At 39.6% G+C, this 26,997-nt stretch overlaps 1 protein-coding gene across 1 annotated transcript; it reads left to right on the top strand.

Annotated features, from left to right (window-relative positions):
- Positions 1-5,433: 5,433 nt before the first annotated feature.
- Positions 5,434-25,966, top strand: LOC105380336 (putative phospholipase B-like lamina ancestor). The gene is made up of 11 exons (XM_011549862.3): positions 5,434-5,599; positions 12,654-12,760; positions 17,597-17,982; positions 18,579-18,728; positions 21,401-21,650; positions 21,956-22,236; positions 22,472-22,709; positions 22,964-23,178; positions 23,581-23,740; positions 24,279-24,594; positions 24,952-25,966. The coding sequence occupies exons 3-11, from the start codon at positions 17,864-17,866 to the stop codon at positions 25,281-25,283; spliced, it is 2,061 nt and encodes a 686-aa protein (XP_011548164.3). The 5' UTR covers positions 5,434-5,599; positions 12,654-12,760; positions 17,597-17,863; the 3' UTR covers positions 25,284-25,966.
- The last annotated feature ends 1,031 nt before the right edge of the window (positions 25,967-26,997 follow it).

Raw genomic sequence — 26,997 nt, 5'->3', positions numbered from 1 at the left:
TACCAATGCCAAATCCTTAAGTTATTTTAATATGGTGAAATTTGTACTGGTGGTCAGGTTTCTCTGAATCTAACTGTACGTAAGTATTTATTTTTATAATGTATTTAATTATCTAACGCGTTGAATTTTTGACTACTGCTTATTTCCGTTTTGTGATTCTATTTCATATTGCCAATGAATGATATTCTAAACGTAGTTACATCTAAAAATAATAACTTTATTTTAGACCTGTTATAACTTTAGCTTAAATGTAGCATCGAGACATGACATGATTTCCCAATATGCATGATCATCAGATTCCTCACTGCATGCGCGGCGGATCGAAATACGATATCTGTTGAGCGTGTGACCTTTTTTGTGAGAAGTATGTTTTTGTTATATGGATTCAAAGAATAATGCTATGCATCGCTCCAAATATGTAATTGAACTTTGATACGTGTTTATAAGAATAGGTATAATAGACTTATTGCTAGGTTTAATATGGGATTTTAGTATAAGATAATGGGATAAATGGGAAAAATATTATCGGTTTTAGCGTTACAAAACTATGACATATTACAAGATAAATACCATATTACGGTTATTTTTTTTTTCTCTAATTACCTACTGATAAAATACTGCAGTTTTTTATTATGGTTAAACATACTCGTAGGTATGAAATAAGTATAAACGCGGTATTAACTTTATTACTAAAATTAAAATATTAGGATTTGTATTTATTGAATTGCATATTTACGTACTATTAATTTCATTTGACCAATATCTCATAGTGGATTATTTAATTAATTTAATTTTGATTTTACTTCTTTCTTTGATTATTTTATAATTGTAAATGAATTTCAATAAAATATTTTATTTACTATTTCTAATATGTATTTTTAGCTATTTATGGATTAAAATTTAAATTTTTGATATTAATTTGAAAGAATTCAGACAGTTTAGAATGAAAAAATTCAAACAAATTTAAAATATTAAGGTTATATTTTCTATGATTAATATTTTAATTATCTATTAATTTTATGACGTTCATTATTTATCGGTATAAATATGTTTATCTTTTAGAAATCAAAATATTTTTTATGAGATTTAAACGAAAGTATTTTTTTTGTTTTGAAAAAATGAAATTTTGCATATAGGTACTTTAAACCTGTAAAATAAAATATCCTGAAATGAAATATAATATTATGTGATATAACAATTGACAATAAGTATCGACACGTACGATAAGTATTTGATTTTCTTATAATTTTTACTAGATTTACTTGATGAAATTACCTAGTCGTCAACAAGCGTCAATAACTAATTACATATATCTTTTCCCAAAGAAAATAAACATGCAACAATTTATAACTGAATTACTAATATTAATACTTTGGAACTGAATTACTATTTAAGCATTCGAATACTATTTATTCTTACTGAAATATTTATGTATTCATCTTCTACATAAAATTACAAAAATACTTTACTTATATTTTGACAACAATAACTTTACGAATTTAACGAATTTAACTGAAAAAATGTAAATCAACTCAAAAAAAAGAATTTAAATAATTTGCAAACCTGAATTTCTAAGTAATGTTCCGAAAGAATATAAATTTCTCATCTGGGTGGCGCGGCGGTAGAACATGCGGGGGTCCAACTGTGGGCGCGTCCAGCTCCTCGCGTCCCTCTGGGCAGCATCAGGCAGCAGCATCCTCCTCCAGCCTCGCAGCTGTAGCTCGGAGGACATCCTCTGCTACCCGACTCGCACACTCCCAGCGCCTTCTCCTCAACAGCCAATTTGTCTCCCGGCGCCATCCATGTTTTTGTAGAATTTTATTGTATTTTGTCCACTTGATTGTCATGTTTATTTTCTTCAAGTTTCTTATATTTAATTAATTATTATTATTTATTGGAATTTTAATCCTATAGATTATATGAATCGTCCATTTTCATTTTATTTTTACTAACATTATCACTCACTTTTATTTTTATGTAAAAGTCCTTTGTTTTTTTATTTAATTTATTATTCGGTCCGCCGGCACTGCCACGGAGGCAGGCCGGCTGGCACGGTCGCCATGTAAGGAGGCGAGCAATCAAGAACACGGTTGATGTGCGAATGGTCTTTATTATTAATATGAAGTACGTATTAGGTACCTATGTATGGAGGGAAGGTGTTGCCACACTACAGTACAATTGTAGAGCAGCCGCCCACGGGTTTTTTATCGGCATCGATAAACTATTGCGCTTTCCACGAATCGCGATATATAGGTAGTGCCGTTTATCTACATAGATAACCAACCCGTGTAGCGGCAGCTCGTACTGATGGTTACCACAAAGCTTGTCGTAAAGCTTTCAGTCTAATTTGGTGTTAATACCAATACCCATTAACACCATCCGATAGCCGTATCGTGGTCACGGCCGGTACGTGTATAATGTAGTCATTAGTTCAATGAACCAGCAGTGTACTGCGTGTGAGGCGTCAGTGCCGAACCTACATCATGAGCCGCGCTTGAGGTAGGTCGGCGGAGGGGAAACGCTCAGGCTTGGGGATGCCAGTGTAGGGAGAAACACCCTGTTTACAGGTGGTTTTATTAAAACTTGAGAGGAAATTTCGTGACAAAAAAGTTTTGGAGATACTAAGCGTCTAATAAAAGATAAGCCTTAACCCCTTATTTATAAAAAGTTATTGAAGGCTTTGACAGAGAGGGACAAAATGGTTCAATAGCTAAAGCGTCTACAAACTTTTTTATGAATAAGGGGGTTAAACTTTGAAGGGTTCACTATGAAAAAAGTTCAACGGCGAAACGAAATGTTAGAAATGTGGTATAAAAATTGTTTTTGTAGGCATAGAACACATGGACCGATGCCGTGGTGCAGTTAAATTATCTTGAACTTTACTTATGGTGAGAACGAGAAAAGTGGCGTTTTCGGCATCCTGCTGCCTGAAACCTGCTGACTGTAGGTACCACGCGCCAAAATCAAGGTCTGCAAATATTTTCTAAAATATACTTAAAGTTCAGTAGAACTTTTACTGTACATTCCTGCTTGGAGTACCTACTGTGATTGGCCGAATAAGCATTGAGCAGGATTTAGGCCAAGCACGGATTTAATCCTACCTAAAAGTACCCTTCGTTGAGCCCAAAAAGTGTCCAAAACCAATCCCCCAAATCTGGCAACACAGCAACCGAGGAATCTGTCTGGTGTTGAGCAAGCGGCGCGGCGCATTGGGTTACGTAAGTATAAGTATAGCCCCGAATCTGTACCGGTGACATTGACCCGAGACGAGAGCTGGGAGGGGAGAGTGAGATATGCTATACATGCAACACCCACAGTTGTGTAGGTGAGGTACTCTGCGTCTGTTGAACAGTTTACGACTTTGTAGATGTTTGTAGACTTTAGAGACATCTCCAACGAAAGAGGTTTATTGCGCTCAGTGGTGAAACGTAGTTTATTGATAAGGGTTTCAAGTTTCAAGCTCAACAGAAAAAGGGGTGGCCTACATTACTTACAGTACAATGTATGAATAAGGTATCTATGTCTGTGACATCAAAAAGACATGGGTCTTTGATAAGAACGAGTCTGATATGAATTAGACAGACCGGACGAATTACATTCTTCTAGCTAGGTTTTAATGAATAGGAATACCAAGATTTCGTAGAAGTTCTGCGATTTTACAGAACAGCTCATTTTGATCAGAGACAATAGTCTCTTATTCGCATGCTTGCCTAGCTTAGGCCAACCTTACCCAACCTAGGTAACCAAGAAAAGACTCCAATATCCAAGAGTACCTAATGATTGGTTTGCTTGAGTTGGCAAGCTGAGATCAGTCTTAGCTTGTCGGTCACAAACACTAGAACAATAAATGACTAGGACAATACATAGAAAAAAAATAAAAAAATCGCGAATTTCCAAATTCTGATTTCAGTTTCGGGCTTAGATATACCATGCTGCACATGTAGGTTTCGGCTTAGTATACCAATTTTGCAACAGCCTGTATAGCATAATAATATATCGCTGACTGCCCAGGGTGCGCCGGTCGTACTTATTCATACACTCGATTTGCAAGTACTTAAGTACTGAAAAAGTTCCAGTGACATATGGAACGACAATGGAAAGTGGAACTACTTATATCATTGCTCGCGAATATTTAAAAAATCTGGTCATAAAGTCACTCGAGAAGGTTTTTTTATTACACACCAGTAAGTATACAATTAATACAGTCTACTTGTTATGGATAAAGTATCTAGTTACGTAATCAAGTGGCTCCATCACCATCTTACCTGACGACTAGAACAAACGTTATCAGGAGCTAGTCAGTTAGAGTGCTAGCCGGAACCTCCTATTAATTTTCTATTTATCTTATCTTGCTAATCCCCTAGTTTTCAATAGGTTTTACTATTCATAAATTTATATTAGTTAAGTACTTACTTACAATGTTACTGCCAATGCAATACTTAGTTCATATTATAACAACGGCCAAAGGACTACTATACTACGTACTTACTGGCATTGTTTTTAGCCACGGTCGAAAAATTATTAGTCTATGTTATAGCCAATCAATTTAGAAATCCTACAGTTAATTTGTAAAGGGAAATGAAATATTATCGCCAATCATGCAACATTAGCAACCTAACTAATCAATTAAAGGTACATTTAAGTATGTAAGTAATATAATTGATAAGTACATAAGTAGATGCTAACTACATAAAGGTTAGTTAGTACTTTAGAATACGGTACGGCCTACCGAGTCTAGGTATTGTAGAAATGTAGATATTCGGCTAGGTATACATATAGTAGGCGACATACTACCTATAATAGAATACGACCTTTTTACTTACTTACTTACCGATTTATTTATTAAATGAACAATTCAACAGTGAAGAGAAGGCTATTTTTGGAACGGCTCGGCCGAGCAGATACTTCAATAGCAATTACTTAGCTAAGTTAAGAACAATGCAGACTAGGTAGCTAGAACGACTACGTAATATTATTTAACAAAAAAAGCATTGAAATCGGAAGATCGGCCTACAGACAATACAATAGGCACACAACACAGAGAGGAAATACGAATAATTTTTACGTAGTTGATTACAGTGACATCTATAGTCAAAGTTCTGCAACGACTAATCCCTTTGAAGACTAAAATTTTGTCTGAAAGAAGTTTAGTTCCTCGTAAACTAGCATATTTCGTAGTTCATAAACATATCTGTAGATGTCACTGATTCGTATATATTTTTAAACTACACGGAATGATACAGTACCTTTATTTAAAACTTCCCACACATTCCACCATTCTTAAAAAAACTAAAATATGGAATGTCAACAAAAAAAATAGTTTTTAAAATTCGCTTTGTCTTTCATTGCTGGCCCGGTGCTTATCAGCTGGGGCGAGCGTGGTCTGCCGCAGCAATGGACATTGATCTTGGATCTGTCATGGAAGTCACTCAGCCACACGCCAGTCATTCGAGTATTCGATGTAACCACGTGCAGTCGCGTCTATAGGGCTCATTGTAGTTCCCACGAAAGCCCTACTCAAGTGTATACTCAAATGTAGTCCGATAGTTGTGATCGCCAAACTGGTTAAAGATAATTCGAGAGGAAAATCGATGAGAACGTAAGTGGCTTTTTTGTTACTAGCTTTAGTAGAAAACTGAAAATTCCCCGTTATCAGAGAAGCGTGTTGCACAATTTTACCTCACGCACTTGGTGTGGCCTCAAAACGTCTAACTTGAGGTAAAGGACCCCGGTAGAGGCTGTTTATACTAAGACTTACTCTCCTCTTGGAACTATAATCATAAGCGTGCAACTTTCTCTTTGAGATTATAAACTACTAACCAACTCTTAACTTAGCCAATGCTCGCGTTAGACAATGCCAAACGTTCCGTCGTGGGATGCATTCACTTTACTCGACTTCTTGTTGATTTCTTGTAATTTTTCGTTCAATGACATATACCGGACTTATCTACCTAGGTACCCTGTTAACGTCGTAATTAGCTAATTAATGCTCTATATTTAAGACTTAATTACCTAGTTGTTAATGAGTTCAATGCTGTAAGTATCGATAAGAAAACAATGGCTTTAGTACAGTATATTACGACAATGAAGAGTTTTAATTTCAAGTCGGACAGTCTATTAAAAACCCAGGCGATGACCCCAATTTATGTGATCGAGACGATGCGATGCGCCCGCGCACGCCCTGCGCATCCGTGCGACAAGGGCCTATAATATGAGGAATCGATAAAATGACAACCCAATCTATCACAATCCTACTAATATAATAAAGGCAAAAGTTTGTAAGTATTTGTGTGTTTGTAAGTATGTATGTTTGTTACTTCTTCACGTCAAAACGGCTAAACCGAATTTAATGAAATTTTGTATGGAGTTAGCTGTCAACCTGGATTAACACATAGGCTACTTTTTATCGCGGAATTTCCACAGAAAAACTTTTTAAGGCGAAGCGAATTCGCGGGAAAAACTAGTATCACAATAAATTAGATTTTTTTGTGATCGAGAAAGCGTAGCTACACCATTAGTAGTATTACTAAATATAGAGTCGCCGAAATCATTCCTGGCCAAGTTTGTTTGAGATAAATGTGTGACTTCCTCACGTAATGTTTCCTAAACTGTGCGTCACTGTTGGACAGAATGATAACATTTTGTACCTAAATACATAACAAACTTTACAAGCAATACTGTCATTGTATGAGTAATACAATAAGAATAGCGAAAAGCATTGAAAAAATGCCCTTGGTTTGTGCGATGTGGAGACAACGGCTGACAACCCTGAAGGGTTAATCTGGCTTGACAAAACACAGATGATGCAAAGCTATCATACACGCCCGCATACTTGTATGATAGCTTTGAAAAAAGACGATTTGTCAAAAAGCAACGAGATAGATTCTTGATTAGAGATGCTAGATTGACCTGTGGATATTTCGGATACATTAACTTAGGTTGCCTTGAATCGTTAAGACTTCCTTTATCTTCTTATAAATTCCACTGCAACTTGTTTCAACTAATACAAGTAACATGATTGATTACTCTCTGGAAATAGCCATTATAGGTACCAGTAGTTATGCGTTTATGACGTACAGTCACAGCTAGACCAATGATGATGGATAAATGGACTGACGTACATACATATTGTATACTTTTACATGCGTCTCAATAATACATACTTATTATATTATATCTGTGGTCAGTAGAATATTCATATTCTATGTTTTTTTTTTCATTTCGTAAGGCTTCTAACAAGCAGATTTTATAGATCACTTTATCTAATGAGGAATCTATTGGATAGCATCCGAAAAGAAAATACTTACATTATACTTGGCCAATATCGATAAGAAATAAGTGCTGAATGATCAAACTCCCATCCTGTTGTCACTGCAAGACACTCAGGGAAATATTCTAGAAATGAGTGATATGACAAATCTGATAATAATAATATGAGACATGACAAGATAAACGATAAAGAAAAAGTTGTAATACACCTACCAAGTGCGATTAAATTTTTCCTACTAATCTATCACGTCTATCATAGGTACTTAATACCTTTTTGAGTGCGATCGAATCTTCTAATGATAAGATAGTTATTAACATGGCAACAGTCATGTTTATAACCGAATTATTATGTCCTGTAACTAATAGTATTGTATATTGCAGTCACGTATATCTGAGATATATTTATTTATTTATTTATTTGATTCTTTATTGCACAAATATGAAATATAAGTGTACAAAAGGTGGACTTAATGCTAAAAGCATTTTCTACCAGCCAACCTACAGGAGGTACAGAAAAACTAGTAGAAAGGTGCAACAAAAAAAAAAAAAAAGTAGTTACTAAATTGAAAAAGCAAAAACAAAATAAAGTCACTTGATAATTAACTTAATAGATATACATAAAATATACATACTATAAATTACTAATAATACTATAAAATAAATATATATATACAATAATACATACAAAATAATAATATTCAAAGAGGTACAAGAAAATGCTACTTATCTAACTTGCTGAGATAATGAGCACGGGTTAGTCGCTTGAAGACATTGCGGGAAGGAGCTTTCCTAATGTTCTCGGGAAGATTATTCCATAGGCGCACAGCGGTGACAGCGAAAGAGTCTGACATGAAACCAGAATGGAAAGAGGGTAGTGCTAATAGATGATTATGGGAGGAACGGAGATGACGAGTGTGAGTGTCAGAAAGAAAGTTGAACATGGACTTAAGGTAAGGGGGAGTATTTGGCTCGTGGAGGACAGAAAAGAGGAGACATAGAATCCGTAGATTTCTACGATCTCGGATGGGGAGCCATTTTAGCTGTGCGCGGTACTGGGACACGTGATCATATTTACGTAGCCCAAAAACGAAACGGATACAGGTGTTCAATAAGCGTTCAAGCTTATTGAGAAGTGCCTCGGTCAAATCCAAATAACACACATCCGCGTAGTCCAGGATCGGTAGGAGCAGTGAGTTGACTAATGCTAATTTCGTGTGTTGAGGAAGAAAGTTTTTAAGGCGAAGCATGGAGTGGAGAGAAGCATACACTTTGCGAGACACCTTGTCCAACTGTTGCTCCCAACTCAGGTGTTGATCGATAGTCAGTCCTAGGTCAATAACAGTTGGTGAGTAAGGTACCACACGCCCGTCAAATTTAACTGGAGGTACAGTGGTATAGTCCAGACAGGATAAAAGTCTAGAACTACCTACAATTATGGACTGACACTTTTTGGGGTTGACGGAAATGCCAAAGTTCTGTGACCACCTAAGTATCTCGTCGAGATCACCATTCACCCCAGCAATGCCAGCATCTAATTCGTCAATTTTAACATGGCTGTAAATTTGCAAGTCATCGGCATACAAGTGATAGGAGCAGTGAAGATTGGACGTGACGGAGTTTATAAAAGTAGAAAAAAGCAAAGGAGAGAGAATACCGCCTTGAGGAACACCAGCAGTCAAGTCGGCCCAATCTGATAGAACAGAAGGACCACTGCGAATTGCCTGCTGGCGACCTCGAAGATAAGAAGAGAACCAGCTCATTGCAGGAGCGGAGATCTTGTGACATTCGAGTACGGCGAGCAACAGATCGTGGTCGACAGCGTTAAAAGCGTTACTAAAGTCGATCAGCACCAGAATTGTCACCCGCCGATCCTCCATGGCACACCTGATGTCTTCTGTCACTTTAAGCAAAGCTGTGGTGGTACTATGGCCCGAACGAAAACCAGACTGGAGAGGGTTGAGGAGGCTGCCTTTGGTGAGAAATAAGGTGAGTTGGCGATGCACGAGTGATTCTAATATTTTGGATAGGAAGGGAAGTATGGAAATGGGACGATATTCATTAGGAGCGGAGGGGGTTGGAACTTTAGGAAGAGGAAGGACGTAAGCTTTAAGCCAAAGGTTAGGAAATTGTCCTGAGGAAAGTGAATGGTTAACTATGTGGGTTATTGCAGGGAGAAGAATGTCGAGGAGGGTTGTGATCATTACGCGCCCTATACTATCGTGACCCACAGCTTTGGATTTAAGTGAGAGAATTATCTTTTTGATCTCGTCCCGCGAAGCTGGTGAAAAATTAAAAGAATCGATATCTGGCGTGGGAGTTATGGTACTCTTGATGAGATTTAAGGATGCCGACTTAGTGAAAGGGTCAAGTGAAGGAGCTGTGGTAAAGTAACGGTTAAGATCGTTAATATCTAACGGTATTTGACCCTCCTGATTTGGAGGTTTTCCCACGCCAAGACTCCTGAGGAATTTCCAAATCCCTGCAGGAGAGGAGAGTTCAATTTGTTCAAGAATATATCGGCGTTTAGCGCTCCTACACAGCTTGTTACACCGATTCCTTGCAACTTTACAGGCAGACCAATTCTCATCGGATCGGTGTTTTTTGAAACGACGAAATAGACGGTCGCGATAGGCCATAGCCTTGCGAATGGTGTCGGTGATCCATGGCGTAGGACGATGTCTTAATTTCACTGGTCGAACTGGGGCATGTTTGTCGAATATACCTATTATGCGAGAGCATAAGAAAGCAACCTTATCGTCGACACTAGGTAAGTCCTGCATATCGCTCCATTGAATTAGCGAAGCATCGTGTTTGAGCTTCTCCACATCCATCCTATAGGTAGAGAGCTACATTGATTCATGAACATATTCTTGTATGTTCATGAATCACAATTTACACTCATGAGCAATGAAAAAATTCCACCTGCCATTGACGTTCCATATGTCACTGGAACTTTGTCATTGCTCGTGAGCGTATAAATGCATCTTATGCCCAAGCAGCTTTTTAAATTTTAGTATTCTTAGGATAGGAACACCTTATTTATAGGAAATCATAGCATTTACTGCCTTTCCTGGTTAAAGTTTGAGTTGCTAATCATCTTGTTATTTTGTGTAAACTATCTTTATTTAGCAATAATCTGTACCTTAGCACTTATAAATGATGTTATGAAGGAGTGGATCACCTGGCCCAGGCATTTCATGCTTAAAAGGTGATTCCATTTATTACTGATTAATTTGGCCAAACATTGTTAAAGAAATAAAGTTTTTTTTTTTAATCATGTCTAAAGTTAGCCGCAACACATATAGGTACGACATTGCCTGCCTGATGAGGAGGAGGGCATAGAGTATACATAATATACATTAAATTACACATAATTATGTCCTGTGTTACACGAAGTGAAATATGGAGAGGGAAACAGAGCGACCGTCACGTGGCTGAAACATATGCCTTGATATGAATACCATATTATGGTTAGGTACATTAATTTTCCTCCTCTGCGTTGATATAACGTTGCTTTGTTAATAGGTACCCACCTATAGTTATTATGTAAGTGCGTAGGTATTATAGCTTTTCCCGATAGCTTTCCCGTAGTAGTAGGATTTTCAGGATAAAAATAGCAAAATTTCATAAAATACACATAATTTTTTAGTAGGATTTTGTGGATAAACTCTATCCATGTCTATGATTTCTCACAGGTGGAGTGGGAGGTGGCCTGGAAGCATCAGTTTTGCACTATTTAGCTTAGCGACTTAGGTATCTACTGGTTATCTTGTGTCTGTCTAGGATGTGCAATATGCACTCATCACATGATCAACTCACTCTAGCTCTAAAAGAAAAGAATAACAGAAAGTCATGCAATAGAAACACAAAATGTGCTCAGAGACTTGTTTTTCGTAAACTAGACTGATCCCGGAGATGTTGCTCTATGAATATGAATAGGCTGGCCAAAACTCACAGATTGACATGAAATAATTCCACGGTGAGGAGTTAGGAGGAGTCATTGCCATGACTTCTGTGACGTAGCTCGAGGCCAAACGTTATCGATATTTACCTAGAGCCGAATTGTGACGCTGTTGCTTATTGCTTTGTACACATTACATAGCTGAAATACTTACTTACTAATGTGATAAAGTCCCTGCCTTGTCAAATGATATTAATTTTGTGTGTGCACGGGCTGAAAACGGGAAAACCCCGATGTTTTGAGCAATAAGTTTTTCAAAATTGTCGAGATGAGAGATTTATGAAAGCAAAGTCGCTTTTCGCGTCTGTCTATAACCCAATGATGATGTACCAACTATTATATGTATATCATTACTAGCTGTTACCGCGCGCTTCGCTTCGCCTTAAAAAGTTTTCCCGTGGGAATTCCGGGATAAAAAGTAGCCTATGTTCTTTCTCAGGGTCTAGACCATATGTATACCAAATTTCATTCAAATCCGTTCAGTAGTTTTGGCGTGAAAGAGTAACAGACAGCCAGACAGACAGACAGACACAGTTACTTTCGCATTTATAATATTAGTTAGGATAAAGCTCAAATTATCAATTGAAACCTCAGACACATCTTACCGGGTGTTTATATTAGTTGTCTAGGACCTAAGTAGGTACCTACCCCACTTGTAAACGATCGAGAGTCAGATAGCAATCGCCATGGACGACCAATTATCCAAGCAACCAGACGGCCATTTGTGACTCTTATGTGTCTGGCTATTCGATACCTGCTCTGGGGGGTCACTCTTACGAAAAACTATGTTTAGTTTACTAACTACGACTCTATATCGTTGTATGAAACGTACCGAAGGCACGTCAGCTATCCTTAGGTGGGTTTTTCGTTAAGTTAGAGTAACCTTAAGCCTCTTTAGGGTTACCCGCCGCGTGGCATGGCAACTGATTATCAAAAGTATCAGAACTCGTCTCTGCAGGTGGTCGGAGGACAATGGGACTTTTTATGGACTTTGTGAAGAGTTGGTTAGGTACAATACTTCTTCTTAGCGCTTGGAAGGTTAGATTGTGTATGTCCCTATCTGCTAAGGGTGCGTCGGACATATTATACAAATTACACTCACAGGCCAGGCCATAAGTTAACTAAAGCTGGCAAGTACAACACATTACTAATACAGGTTGTGTAAATTTTTGACGGGCTATACACTTAGCAGATTCGCTCGAAGAGGCTGCTTTCATGAACCCCATACTACTTCTCTATTAGTAATAGTAATGGCCAGCGCTGTGGCCTAATTGTCCACAGCACATAGCGAGCTGATAACCTTTTTGATGCTCTAGACAGCAAATTTTGATAGTTTTTTACTGTACGAGTATTTTGTTGTTGTCAATATGTGAAATAAACGTTTGTTTCTTTATTTCTAATGAATGTAATGTTTTTGTTCCAGATCTGGCCTGCTGCAGGTCCTCGCGTGAACCCCCGCAGCCGTAGCTCGGTCACCGATGGGTTGAGGACGCCACGACTCGTGTGTGTGGCCACAACACCACCAACGCTGTGAGTGCACCTTTTATATGACTTTCATTCAAAGGGTTCAAATTTGCCGGGATAATACCCTGGGCAACCCTGTATGTACAGCAATTTAATGACTTTAATTTAAAGATTAACCCATAATTCATAAAAAAAACTCTTGTGACTCTTCTATGAATAAGGGGGTGAGAGTTCAAAATTTGCTGCGATAATAACACGGCGCGTGGTTTGTGAAATCTTTGATGAGCAGCTAAGCATTTCAGTTTTTTTGTCTTAGGAGGTCAAAAGATGAAAGTTATTGAAAGTACCGCTAGGCGCTAGGGTTTTATAGGGTATGCTAATCAAACAATGATGGCTGTCAATTATAATTCCCTTTACAATAAAATAAAATAGAATTCCCTTTAACTGTGGACACAGTTGGTATTTAGGTACCTGCTAGTACCTAATTACTTTGTTAAACAACGAAATATTTATAGTTCTAGAAAATTCAAACAAACCACGTGTAATAAAGGACATAAGCAGAAGCAACTCCTGTCGGAAACTACTTAAAAAAACTAATCAACAATCACAACTTTACACTGTGTTCACAATCAATACAATACACAGTCCCCAGACATGACCCTTATTGTATAGTATTGAAACTCATAATTCCGCAGCACTGGTGACATCTTATAGGGTGAATGGACGGTCTATCTAAGGTAGACAAGACAACTATGCCGCTGTAAATAACCGGATTTGTTTGTCTTTGTCCCCAACCGGACATGCCGAGAACCGGATCGGATCGGCACGGGATATACCGGACCGGTTTCTGAGCAATTGTTCAAACAAGCCTTCGGAGATTCCCTCTCGTCTCGTGTGTCAATAGGGCAATGCCTTTATTTTAAAAGTACATAGGTAAAGACGAATTGAGGATCTCCCTTTTTTCGAAGTCCGTTAAAAAGACTCTGTAGTTGCTTCATAACACAACAACAACACTATACCTACTTACTTAAATGGTTTGTGAAATTAATGTACCTAAGTACACTTGTGTTGTGTAAATTATAAATTAAAAAGTGCTAACTTGAAATGATAATATATAGTTTTCAAAGCGTATCTCTCTGCGGTTAAAGGAATTAGATCATTATATCTAACTATTGAACTTTATATTTATACCTACTAGCTGTGCCCGCGAGCTTCGCTTCGCCTTAAAAAAAATTCCCGTGAGAATTCCGGGATAAAAAGTAGGCTATGTTCTTTCCCAGGGTCTATACCATATGTATACCAAACATTCAAATCCGTTCAGTAGTTTTGGCGTTAAAGAGTAACAGACAGACAGACAGACACAGTTACTTTCGCATTTATAATATTAGTTAGGATAATAGATAGGTAGGTACTTAAGTTTATTATTAGATATTGATATTAAAATATACCTACCATCAAATAGTTTTTTTATATTGATTAATTGATTCATGATCAATCATAATACTTACATAATTAATGGAATAACCTACTGCAATATCAGATTAAATATAATCTACTTAAGTCATTCATCATCATAGATCAGTCAGCATAATTCAAACCCTTATGTATGAGCCTATACTAGAAATCTGAGTGCATTGACGTCATTATCATAACTTTATTAGGCAGCAGCAGATTTACGCATGCTTGTACTTTTTAGAAAAATACACTATACGCCCTACTTAGTTTATTGCTGATTTCTTATTTAACAGATAGATATTACGTAATAAAATAAAGTCATTCATATAATACTTATACCTACATCATACCTACATATTGTATCATAAATTTTATTCAGACAAATATTTTACAAAAGTTATGATCAGAATGACGAGTAATGTTAGCCCCCTTAGCGTATAGCTATTTTAGAAATAGGCTCTATATTTATATATTTTTACATGCAGATAGAAAGGTCGCGTGTAGAGTAACATAATTATATTGTATGCCCTTAGATTAACAATATATGAACCTATTTTTATTCTAAGTTTATGCCCAAATTCCCACGGGTTCACGAGAAAATCTGAGCCTGGTAGCTACATACCTACCTCTTGAAAATGGTAGCATAACCTTCAATGACTTCTCCGTAAACGTAAAAATAAGTGTAGGTGAAACCCACAGAGCATCATCGTAAAACTCATATCTTGAATGTAATCTGGCTTCAGAAAGTAATTGATTTCCCTCTGAAATGTTTACTCTAACAGTTGCCCACTGACGCAGTTATGATATTTCTAATGTTTATGTAAAAATGTGGTAAAAATATTTTTGTTTTTGGTGTCCGAATATTAATTACAGACATCCCGTGTTTGCCATGGATTTGGTAAGTAGAGTTCAAATTAACGGGAAAAGAGGGCTGTTAAGACTAATTACCTACATTTTCACCAAAGTTTCAGGTTATTGTACTGGAAAAATCGGTTGCTTTCACACCGTTCTTAATTCATTGGCTGCTTATTATAAATGATCGCCTAAGCTAACTACCTATTAATATAGGTACTAACTTATCTTAATGTAATTCTCAGTGAAAATACCTAAATTAAACATTATTTCCATGAGAATATCCTTACCTTGTAACAGTAAACCTTATAGGAAGTGTAATTTATGTGATGATCGCAGTGGGAAATTGTAATCACACACTTTTGTGATAGCTGATTAGTTGGGATTGCCTACTGTTGCCAAGGAAGAGATTTATGTGTAGTAGGAAACTATGTATCACTTTACTTTTACTGTGAAAATCGGGCTTTCAAAAAATAGAGCGTTGGGCTCAGTCGGGTAAGCGCCCACTTTTCACGCCTGAGTTGTGGGTTCGAATCCCGGCGTTGACATGTGCCAATGAGTTTTTTTATACCATCGCTAAGGAAAACATCGTGAGGAAACCTGCATATCTAGATCTAGCATATCTAGATATGTGAAGCCACCAACCCACAGTGGACCATCGTGGTGGAAAATGGCCCAAGCTTAGGAAGGCAGTTTAGATCTTTGGGATATGCCCAAAGGTTCTGGATAAGCCAGAGGTACTTACAGTTACACCCCCGAGAAAAGAATAGAATAGAATATGTGAATTGGAACGCGAGTATATTGTTATCACTTGGAGACAATTTTCTGCGACTCTGCCAATTAATTATATTGAGACGGAATATATTATGTGACGACAACAAACAAATTAGATGCACATCAACATCATACACATACATTTCCCACTCTAGCACAAGAGAAAACGATTCACTCAGTTGTTATATTAATTTAAATTTAATAAAAAATAGTTTTAATCTAGGATTTATCAGTGAAAACATCAACTCTCATCATGGGATAAATAAGATTTTTAAAGTGTCCGTATTCAGTATCAAACTAACCGAATCCAAGAGTAGGTATTCCAGACGTATGTAAGTACTTATATCCATTCCCAATATTGATCATGATCACTTGGACTCGATAGTTGGATACCGAAGCCCAGTTTCTCATTTGACCAAATCTATCAATTCTCGTAATTAATAATAACTCTAGGTTGCGTTGATGCGTAAGTACATGTATTAATTAAAGATAGTGCACATTTTGTCATCTCTAACCATTCTATCTAGAAATTACCTAGAATCATGAATTATCTTTGCCTAGGAAGTAGTGTAGGCTTATCGGCCCTAGCCAACAAGCGCTGCATAGAAACAGCGAGATATTGTGCCTACATGACGCCTGAACAGCTATTATTAGGTGAAACTCTAGTGTTTGGAAGTTAGCACGTGTAATACATGGTTTCAAGTGACCAGAGACCATTATAGCAAGCACTATCATAATCGGATGCACCAAGCGCCATACCGTTTGACCAACAGTTCCTCACTGCAGTGTGGCACGTAGATGGCGCCAGTTGCCTCACGGTACTAGAAGGCAATGCTGTCCAGTTTCAGTTCTGTCTGTGCTTTCATTGGTCGGAGTATAGTCCGATGAATCTCTGCTCATTCACACTCATTGGCCAGTTCTTACGGTGCCGAATTTTCTGACGGGTTCATTTCTACTTCTCCGTACTGCTGACAAACACTACCAGCAGTGAACCGTACCCGATTGGCCAGACAGTCGCTGAGTGCCCAGGGTGCGCTGGATGCAGGAAGGAACAGGTGATACGTCACTCAAGGAGGCTCTAGGAACTTTCGATGGAAAAAGTGTGTGTTAAAAGTTTGTACTGTGTGCTTTTGTGTTTGTGTGTCTGTTTGTAGCAACGTAGAGCCTCCTCTTTTCATAAAGAAAACTACTCCGACCGGGTTGCATAGGATATTTATCTTCGTAGATAAAGGTGTTAAGTCCTACCACATATCTAGTTACGTTTAAAGGTGCCGTGCCGATCATAGTTTTTTTATTTGTTCGTGAATGATACAAAATAAGACAGACTTAATGTAAATTATGGTATAGTTAGATATGTAGTTAAGTAATTATTGCATAAATTCCGATTTATTTATAAACGCCTTCTGTTATTTGTTAATGTCTTACTAGTTAATATGTTTATTTATTTCACGTTTATGATAGGAAAGATAACGATGCCTCCGACTAAACACCGCTGTATCTTCTATTGATATTTTGATAAAGAAATTTTAAACCCGTAGCATCGGCGTTTTCCAGCTCTTTGAGACTTTAGTTCAATATCTAGCCCTCATAGAGCAGACATCATAATTAGCAACTAGACCTAGACTGTTCAAACATCGAAATAAATTCCACTTCGATTGGCCAAACAATATCCAAGTGTCTATGTTTTTATCAGTAATGTTAGTGCTCAAGTTGCTCAACAAAGGATTCTGCCAAACCAAGACACTTTTATACCCGGCTTCTTGACGATAACCCTATAAGGTATGTCTTTGTATTCGCTGAACGTATTTCTGTTTGTTGCAGGGTACTTCGATAAGTGATACGAAATAAGGTGCACAGTCCACCTGGCGATAAAGGCTACATTGCTTTGCCAATGAGCCGAAGGTTGCAGACCGTATCGCCCGCGCTGCCATAACCATCCACATCTTCGATGGTCCCTACTCTCCTAGAGAAGATCGTCTACACGCTCCGTCACTTCATTATTATTAAATTCCTCAATATCTTCTACATTTTATAGTCTAGTACTTCTTGTTTTTATTATTGTCTGTTTAGTGGAGCCTTCCTATCCAAATGAGCAAAATGTTGAAAGTCGTGGGTGCTTCCTGGCTTCAGACGAAGATCAGCTCTTACATCCTGGGCTTCCTCGGCGCCCTGGCCATCCTGGCGCTGTTCCTGGGGCAAATGGAAAGGTTAGTACCATTTTTATTCTCAATATTTTTCGTATCCCACTTCTAAGCAATGGTGTCCCCTTTTATCTTCCGGACTTCTCGATTCTTGATCCTGTCCAATTCTCCAATTATTTGTCAAGGTATCCATCTTGGCCTGGCATTAATGGAGCTCTATCATTATTACCCCCGACCCAACTGTAAATAGGGAATAAAGGGACGGCTGGAGAAAGTAACGGACCGATTAAAATGCGGTTTTTTGTTTGAGAGGAATAAAGTTAAAAAAAGGAGGACTCCTGGGCTCTACGCCTCATCATTGTGAGAGGTTTTTAAGTGTGTATAAGTATAAAAATCTTTTGTTATTTCATGTTTTGTGTAGGTGTAGTGGAGAATAGAAATCCTAATGTAAAGCGTTTTATCTAAACTATTATTATTGTAAAGACGATGCTCTTACGCAGGTACACTTGGCAGTGTTTCAAGAGGGCTTTTAAGATAATATTGATATTTGCATAAATTGGGGGATTCGCTCACATAAACACGAGTTAGATAAAACCACTTAGGTACCCATAAAATAATCTTACATATCTACCGCATACATAACCAATAAAACCCTTTTTCAGAATCCAAGAAGATGGAACGTATGCCGCCACAGTTTTCTACTCTGAGAAAACTGGTTACCGCATCGAATACTGGGGACAAAGCAACGAACTGTCTGAGATAGAACGCGGCGTCGCCAGAGCTTACTTCCGCATGGACATGGAGACTGATGGGTAAGACCCTTGCATAATTATCTAGAATCTAGACTTAGGTCTAGATCTTTACAGCACGTTTAGTCATGATGAGCCTCCTCCCTGGAAGATGGGATGGCGTTGTGATTAGTACTTAACTATTATTCTAACGTGCTAAAGGCACCAGATTCTATTCGCTGTAGAGGCAAAATGTTATCGGTAGGATGGCTATTGGCTCGCTCCCATCACTCTCATCAGGGGCGTATTTACCCTAGGGCTAAAAGGGCTACAGCCCGGGGCGGCAGGCGGCGAGGGGCGCCCCAGGGGCGGCCGTCAGGCCGCCCTTTGGCTTTAGGTTGGAGGATTAAAAAAGTACAGAACAATATTTAAGGACGTAAGCCTGAACGGCCCTGAGCCATCTTTCGTGATCTTTCCACATGTTGATATCATGTCTTAAGAAATTTGATTATAGCATTTTTACTATGAAAGCCGCGGCGTTTGTTCTTTTCTGAACCGGTGGAATAGTAAATTGTTTTTCCGCCTCTGTATTTTTTTAAAGGAAATCTCTAGCCTCACTCAGTTGGCCTGCACAATTTTATTTAAAATGTACTCGACTATCCAGAAAATTTTTTTTTTGTTCGGATGATATCATTATCTATGCAAATCTATCACCACTTTTGTGTAACTGGACAAGGCCCATTTTACCCTTTTGGGTGCACCTGTGTTCCCAGAGGGGGTGCCGAGTGTCCTATTGTCCAAAATGAGGGCACTGGCGGACACTAAACTGCTCCTTGGTCAGCTCTCGGCGCATGTGGCTCTGACGATTCTGCGGTTGTGTTTGTCCATTCCACGGCTAACTTATACTCTCCGAATATCACCTGTATGGCTATGTGGCGTGGAGACACTGATGTATGATGAGGCCCTGAAGGATCTCTTGGGGGGTATCATTAATAGCAATATGACAGAGGTCCAGTGGTCTCAGGCAGCGCTTCCTATTAGGCACGGTGGTCTGGGCATCCGTCGTTTGCAGGACACTAAGTTGCCGGCTTTTTTGGCCTCTTCGTCGGAAGTGTTACAGCTAGTCACTCGTATCCTACCATTTTATTGTGACGAGATGTACATTCCTTACACAGACGGGGCCTTGGAATAGTGACGGACACGGTGTCCTAGCGGCACGATGCTGGAGCAGCCGCCACGCCAACGGATTGGGATGAGGAGATGTGCTGGGTCACGGTACCTAGATGCGCTTCTGGCACAGACCACAGGCGCGGAGCTCGCACGTCTGCGAGCGGTGTCGCAGCCGGAGTCGGGTCTTTGGCTGCACGCATTGCCATCGCCGCAAATGGGGACGTTGCTGGATGACGATTCTCTGCGTGTGGCGGTGGCGCTGCGCTGCTATATTTGTGAGCCACACTCGTGGGTTTGTGGATAAGCTAGGCCGGCATGGCCTCCATTGTGTTCGCAGTTATTGACATCGTCCGTAGAGCTCTCGTCACGGCTGGCCTTCCAGTGGTTTTGGAACCGCCGGGTTTATGCCGTAGTGACAGGAAGCGCCCGGACGGTCTCACTTTGATTCTGTGGGAGCGGTGCCGGTCCGTGCTATGGGATGCGACGTGCGTTTGCACATTTGAACCATCCTATTTAGGCCTAACTGCAGTAACCACTGGTTCCGCTGCAGAGGCGGCTGCAAGGCAGAAATGCAATAAGTATGGGCAGTTGATGGCCAGCACCTACAGCTTTGTCCCGTTGGCGTTGGAGACTGCGGGTCTGGGGTGAACGGGGAAGGGACTTCGCTAACGGACTGCCCTAAGGCGATCGGTCGCCGCTTGAGGAGCTAGGCTATGACAACTCTGGGGGCATACCTGATGCAGAGGATCTCCCTGGCTGTGCAGTGTGCAGTGAGGTAGTTAATGCCGCTAGCATCATTGGCACATTTTCGCCGGTTATGTCTCAGGCGGTTTATTAACTTAGTATCTAAGCTTAGTTACTTTTATTTTGTTAAGTATTTATTAAATTATATTTATCACCGCGATGTTCCTATACATTATGTAGGTCGGTAGGTACTCTACACTGACTGCTATAGGCAGGCTCTGGGGCGGCGAAGTAGTGGAACAGAAGTCGCGGCGCAGAGCTTTCGAGGTGTATGTCTTGGAACTAGTAACTACAATACAATAAAATACAAATATTCTTTATTGCACACCAAGAAACCTACCTAACTAACTAAAACCTATCTCTATCTCCGTCCGGATCATATTGAACATTAAAGCTGATTTAACTAATAAGATTGATTATGATTATGTAATAAACTAGTTTGTTATTAATTTCGTTCTCAGAAAAAAAAGTAAAATATATAAAAAAAAAATCATTCCTCGATGGGGCGGAAAACTACAGGAGCCCAGGGCGCACAATCTTTAAATACGCCCCTGACTCTCATGGTTATACATAGCCAACACTGACAAAATTGTGGTACTGTAGTGCATTGCAACCTGCTAGACTCTTTCGTTTATGTTACTAACCACTTCCCCCCAAGGATTCATGACTAACACGAACCTCTAAAGCACGGTACACTAGCGCGAATGTAGATAGGATGGCAACACTGGCAAAATTGGGGTCCTGCAGTGAACCTCCTTCCTCAAGACAGAAGTTCTCACAAATCCCAAAGCATGATAATTACTAATAAACTATGCCTAAATACCACAACGTCCTCCCCACAGTTGGTCAACCCTGGAGGTAGAAACAAACGGCTCATACCCAGACGAGATCCAAGCGTACGCAGCCGGCATAGTCGAGGGGGCACTGACCTGGTCTCTCATCCACACGCACCTGGACAACACGGTGCGAGCCACCTGTGAGGGTCAGAGGGAGAAGCAGTGCGACCGACTCCGGGACGCCCTGGAGCAGTCAGCCAACACCTGGAAGACGTATGCCTCTGAAAGGGAGGATGAAGACCCTTTCTGGCATCAAGTAAGTATAGTGATAACTTAGATAACTATATGTGTAGTGATTAGTAACAAAATAAGGCAGTAGGAAATATACCTAGGTGTTTGAAGAGCTACATATCATGTAAAGACTATGTAAAGATTTAAGTTTAGACTTTTTTAAAGTAATATTTTCAGATTCAGGCCCATCATCGTTTTGAGTTGTCGACAGGCCTCCAGAGTCGTTACACCTACCTACCTACCGTTACCTATATAGTGCCAATATTATTAAAGGAATCTTGAACTAGCATTCTATAGCAGTATTAAAACATAATACTATCTCCTTTCCAGGTAACTCTGTACTACACCCAAATCCGCGGTATAAAGACTGGTTGGGAGCACGGGGTGGAGCGTAGCCAGAATGAGTTCGAAACAGACATCTCGGACCTGTACTGGCTGAATGCCATCGCGGAAGTAGCTGAACTGCAGAAGAAGCTCAACTTCGTGGTTCAAGACGCAGATATTGACCAGTTGCCGGGCCTTGCCAGCGCTTTCGTCAGGGTTGTCAACGAAACTGCTGAGAACGGGAGCTCTGAACGGAAACTTTTCGTCGCGCAAAATGCTGCTGGAAGGTATGTCTATTTTTAAATGAATGAATCAGTCGTTCCCCTTATTTGTTATGTAGTAATTTGAAACTGTTACAATCGACGCCTTAGTTAGACATCCTCTTACAAACCGTAATTTATACTTATGTATTTATTTTTAAGGCCGTGATGACGTAGGGTGATGCTTAATTGAATCACATTTTAATAGGTCATTAACAAATACTCATACCAGTATCTTATATCTTGTAATCTTCCGTTACAGCTACTCCTCAATGATGAGGATCTTGAAGCGGTACAAGCTCAACTACCATCTGACGGCAGCTGAATACTCGTCTCCAGCTCCCGGCGTCTCTGTTGACTTCTCGGGCTACCCTGGCTCGGTGACCAGCCAGGACGAGTTCTATGTGCTGTCAGGGGAAAACCATCGCCTGGCTGTGACTGGCACTACTCTGAGGAACTATAATAGTCGGCTGTGGAAGGAGGTCAACATTACTGAGCAGGTTTGTTTCAATCATTGGTCTCACCTTTTCCGAAATATCCTCTCTGCAATAGCTGACTTAGCGTTGTGGGGTGTCGTCGCCAAACTATTGCTCTACATACACGTTCCCCTAGTGTGGGTATGTACAGTTGTGTAAACCAGTGTAATTATTACTTTTTCTTCTACCAAAGCATATTGATACGTTTATATCCTCATTTTGAGCATGCCCATACTTACTAACCTCGTAAAATTCCTAACCTAAACCCTCATCCACAGGTGCCAATAGGCCCCCGAGTGACAGCAGCGAACCACCTGGCGACCAACGCGAGCTCGTGGGGCCACGCGCTGGCTCGCAGTAACTCCGGCACTGGCTGCAAGCAGTGGATGATCGTGGACTTCCTCCGGTTCCAGCAGATGAACTACTCTGTACAGACCAGCAGTCAGCGCTGGAACGATGTCGTCACTGACTTCCCGTTGAGCGGGAAGAACAAGTAAGTTGGGGGAAATTATGGGGGTAATCCATTAGGTGCGATAGATAGATACGATAGAAATGTCATTACAAGTTTCGCTTAGGCAAGCAACATAACGTGATGGGAAGGCATTTATGGATACGGCACGAAATATTATAAGCCTGCCTCGGTATACCTATATTTGTTAGTAACCCCGACCAATATTGCCAATAATGTAGTAAATAGACTAGGGTACCTGACTAGGTTACCTGACAACGAGTGAGGCGCATTAAATCCTCTTATACCTGAACCATGTGCCCTCCTCGGGGTCCTCCTGGCTCGAAATCTGCATCCCGTTAGCATCGCTAAAGAACTCACCATAAACCTCATTTTAACCATCCAACAAAACCCTCTCTTAATACCAACCACCTTCCCACTCCACAGAGACACAAAGCACACGGTGGTGCACCGCAGCGGGCCGGGGCGCGCGCGCGGCGTGCTCTGGCTGCTGGAGCAGGTGCCGGCACGGACGCACTCTGCTGACCTGTCTGACGCGCTGCTTGAGCTCGGCTATTGGGCCACGAGTGGGCTGCCGTTCTTTAAGGTATTTATTCTTTATTGCACAATTTACAATAGTAATAATGTACAATCAGGTGGACTTAATGCTAAAAGCATTTTCTGCCAGTCAACCTGCAGGAGGTACAAAGGGCAAAAAGTACGGGTGTGCAAGATAGGTGTTTACTTTACTCTAAGGTTTGACGATCAGACCGTGCATGGGTGAACTGACTGATATTTCGAAGGTGCGTTCGATTCCCATCATTATTGGAATCCTCCGCCAATAATCGTCTATTGCTAGACTACCGTCTATCCCAAAGGGCACTGAAACCTTTACCTGAAATATTGTTAAGTATAGTAAGGTGGGGTAAGACAGTCACCGGGGGAAGACTATGAATGTGTAATAACTAGTTATAGGCAGCTTCATTCTCTAGATTGTCACGCTGGTAAAGTGGTCCACTGGTGCCATTATTTACCACACTATACGTCAACAGTAGAACAGGCCTCCAATGAGCGTTAATAGCAGAAAATTTCGCATTGTTTGTAACAGTGTAGCACTGTTGTAACAGTAACTTTACTTCCCACAGGACATCGCAGAGAGCACAAACACGACCAGAATGCAGGAACTATACGGAGACATCTTCTCTTCCAACGAATCACCCCGAACTCTGATGTTCAAACGCGGGTACAAGAACGCCACAACCCTAGAATCCATCCTGAAGCTCATGAGAGGAACCAACATGACTCTCGTCAATGCAGCGAGGAACAAGACCTCCTCGTGTCAAGAAGATCCAGATTGCATCTACGGGGAAGAAGGATATCTGTCAGTGTTGGGAGTAAGAGGAGATATTGTCACAAAGTATAAGAAAGCGTATGGAGTCATTGATACGAAGATTGTTTTCGGTAAGGATCTTTCACAATATTATTTGTTTTTCACAATAAAAATATGATGTGCAGGAGGCTGTATAGGTTAACAACCTACCGCGACACTAGGTACCACGTAGGCAACTTCAGCAATGCGCTGAATAATAAGACACTTTTTTGGTCATTTTGGGTTGTACGAGTATCATACTCCCATGACGTTTTTGTATGTGCAGCTCAGCCGCTATTCGTCAATTTTTTCCTCCTATAATTCGTTCAACAAACGAACGGAACATGGCAGATGCAACGTCATAACAATGACATGATCCAATGTGTCCACTCCAGTTCACGCTGCAGTATTGTAACTACCTAACTAATAGTACAATCTCTTCTTTCCAGGCGACACAACCAGCAAAGAGCTTCAATTCCTGGCTTTATCCGGCCCACCGTACACCAGGTCAACAAACAGTAGCCAAGTCCCCGTGAACAAGGGCAACGTGGCTTCCATCTACACCGACCAGTTCGATGACGAGCCCAGCATCGACGGGCTCGAGATCAGAGACCTGGTAAAACACCAGCAAGAAGAAGCTGAACAAGAATCCCTCGAGTTCAGAAACAGAAATATCATCAAACCCTTCCAATGGTCAGAGAGCGATTACAAAGACAGCACGCCCAAACTCTTCCCAGACTCCTGGGCTTTTGATCTGTTTAAACCCCATTTTTCGTGGTAACCTTAAGGTTAAGCTCTATATAAACCGGCATAATAACTACATTATAATACCCTAGCGTAAGACTAAATGGACGATTTCAACATTTTGCGATTGGCTACAAATACTGTACCTTCTTAATTCCGTCCCCTATATAGGTATTGAGCTTCCTCTAATCTAATGGATAGTTAAGGTTCACAACCAAAATGTTTTGGATGAATTTTGCGCTTAGATTAATTTGTATCAACAACTGTTTTTTAAGTATTCAATTTTATTTATTTGATTTTTATGTTGGTCTTGTTTTGTAACTAGTACTTGTCTCTTTTTAAAGCTGCTTAAATAATTATGTAATTTTTAAATAATAATCATTTATAAGTTGTACTGTACCTGCCTACGATACCTTCTTGTAAATGTGGGTTTCTATAGGTACCTCATGTAGAAAATCTAGATGTTCGTTTCAGATGTTCAATTTATATAGAATTTGTAGTCTTAAATGTATTTTTGTGTCTAAAATTTTATACGACTGTTCCTTTTTACAGTTTTACTAGTACGTACCTACTTACCGATATTGGTAGGTAGAGGTACGTAGGTACTTAGATCAGAAGATAAATTTAATAAAAATGAAGTGACATAAATAGATAAATATTTTTTTGCTCAAGTGCTTATTGTCTTGAAAATAAAGATATTAAACTATCAAATTCAGTCCTTATTATTACCAACCCTAACAACTTTTGAATAAGTACCTAACATCACACGACCCATCACGTCCCTACTGCTGGGGCACGGGTCTCCTTCCAATGAAGGAAGGGTTTTTAGGCCTAGTCCACCACGCTGACCTAGCGGGTTGGTGGACCCCAACAACACAAGCTAGCTTGTGCTGAGAGAGTTGTCGGATAAGTGGGCAAGCGATCAGTTACGATCACTGAAGCTAGCTCGAATACGGACGCTTCGAACTACCGCTAAGTAAGTAAGTACCTATGCTAGAATATTATTTGCCTGCGGTGCCTACATAAGGAACTAACTTTTTTTGTCTGGCTAGTGGCTACTCACGCTCACGCCTAAACCATCCGAGTCCGCGTTGTTCTATGTTGGTATACCAGGATTACCAGGTCATGGTATCCCTATCCCTACACCATGGTATGGACATTGTTTATAATTACGTACTTACTTACCCTTTCTTGCTAGACTTCATGTTGTGATCTAAATGTAGTCAGTGGGGGAATAAAATGTAGTTAGTTAGGTACTTAAAACTGCTATTATTTACTTTCAGCAAAGCATGCTTAGCATCAACTATCTATTCGTAGTGTGTGTGTGAGATTTCCCCACATAATAATATTATTATTATTGGGTATTGTATAATATCACTCGTACCGTGGATATCCAATCCATATCGAATGAGCCCCGATTAAGTCTTTATTCTGAGTCTCACATATACCACAGAGCATTTTTAGATCACTGACAGAATACTGACAGATTTATTTCTTAGTTCACCTGTGTGTGTTGTGTAGTGATGTGTAACAATCTAACGATCTTTTTAAAAATAATAATGGTGAAATATTCTGTAAAAAAGTTATTGTTTAAACAAGTATTTTTTGGTTAATCATTAATGAATTAGATAATAATTTTGTTAATTCTAATAAATATAAGTAAGGCAAAGGGTTACGACTTAAGTTTAAAATATACCTGTACCAAGAGGTGTCAGGTATCGCACTCAATAAAAAAAAACACAATAAATACA

Source organism: Plutella xylostella, chromosome 8, assembly GCF_932276165.1.
Source record: "Plutella xylostella chromosome 8, ilPluXylo3.1, whole genome shotgun sequence".
In the NCBI taxonomy this organism is placed as follows: domain Eukaryota; kingdom Metazoa; phylum Arthropoda; class Insecta; order Lepidoptera; family Plutellidae; genus Plutella; species Plutella xylostella.
Note: the sequence above shows the minus strand (reverse complement) of the source record. Positions and strands in the feature narration are given on the sequence as shown.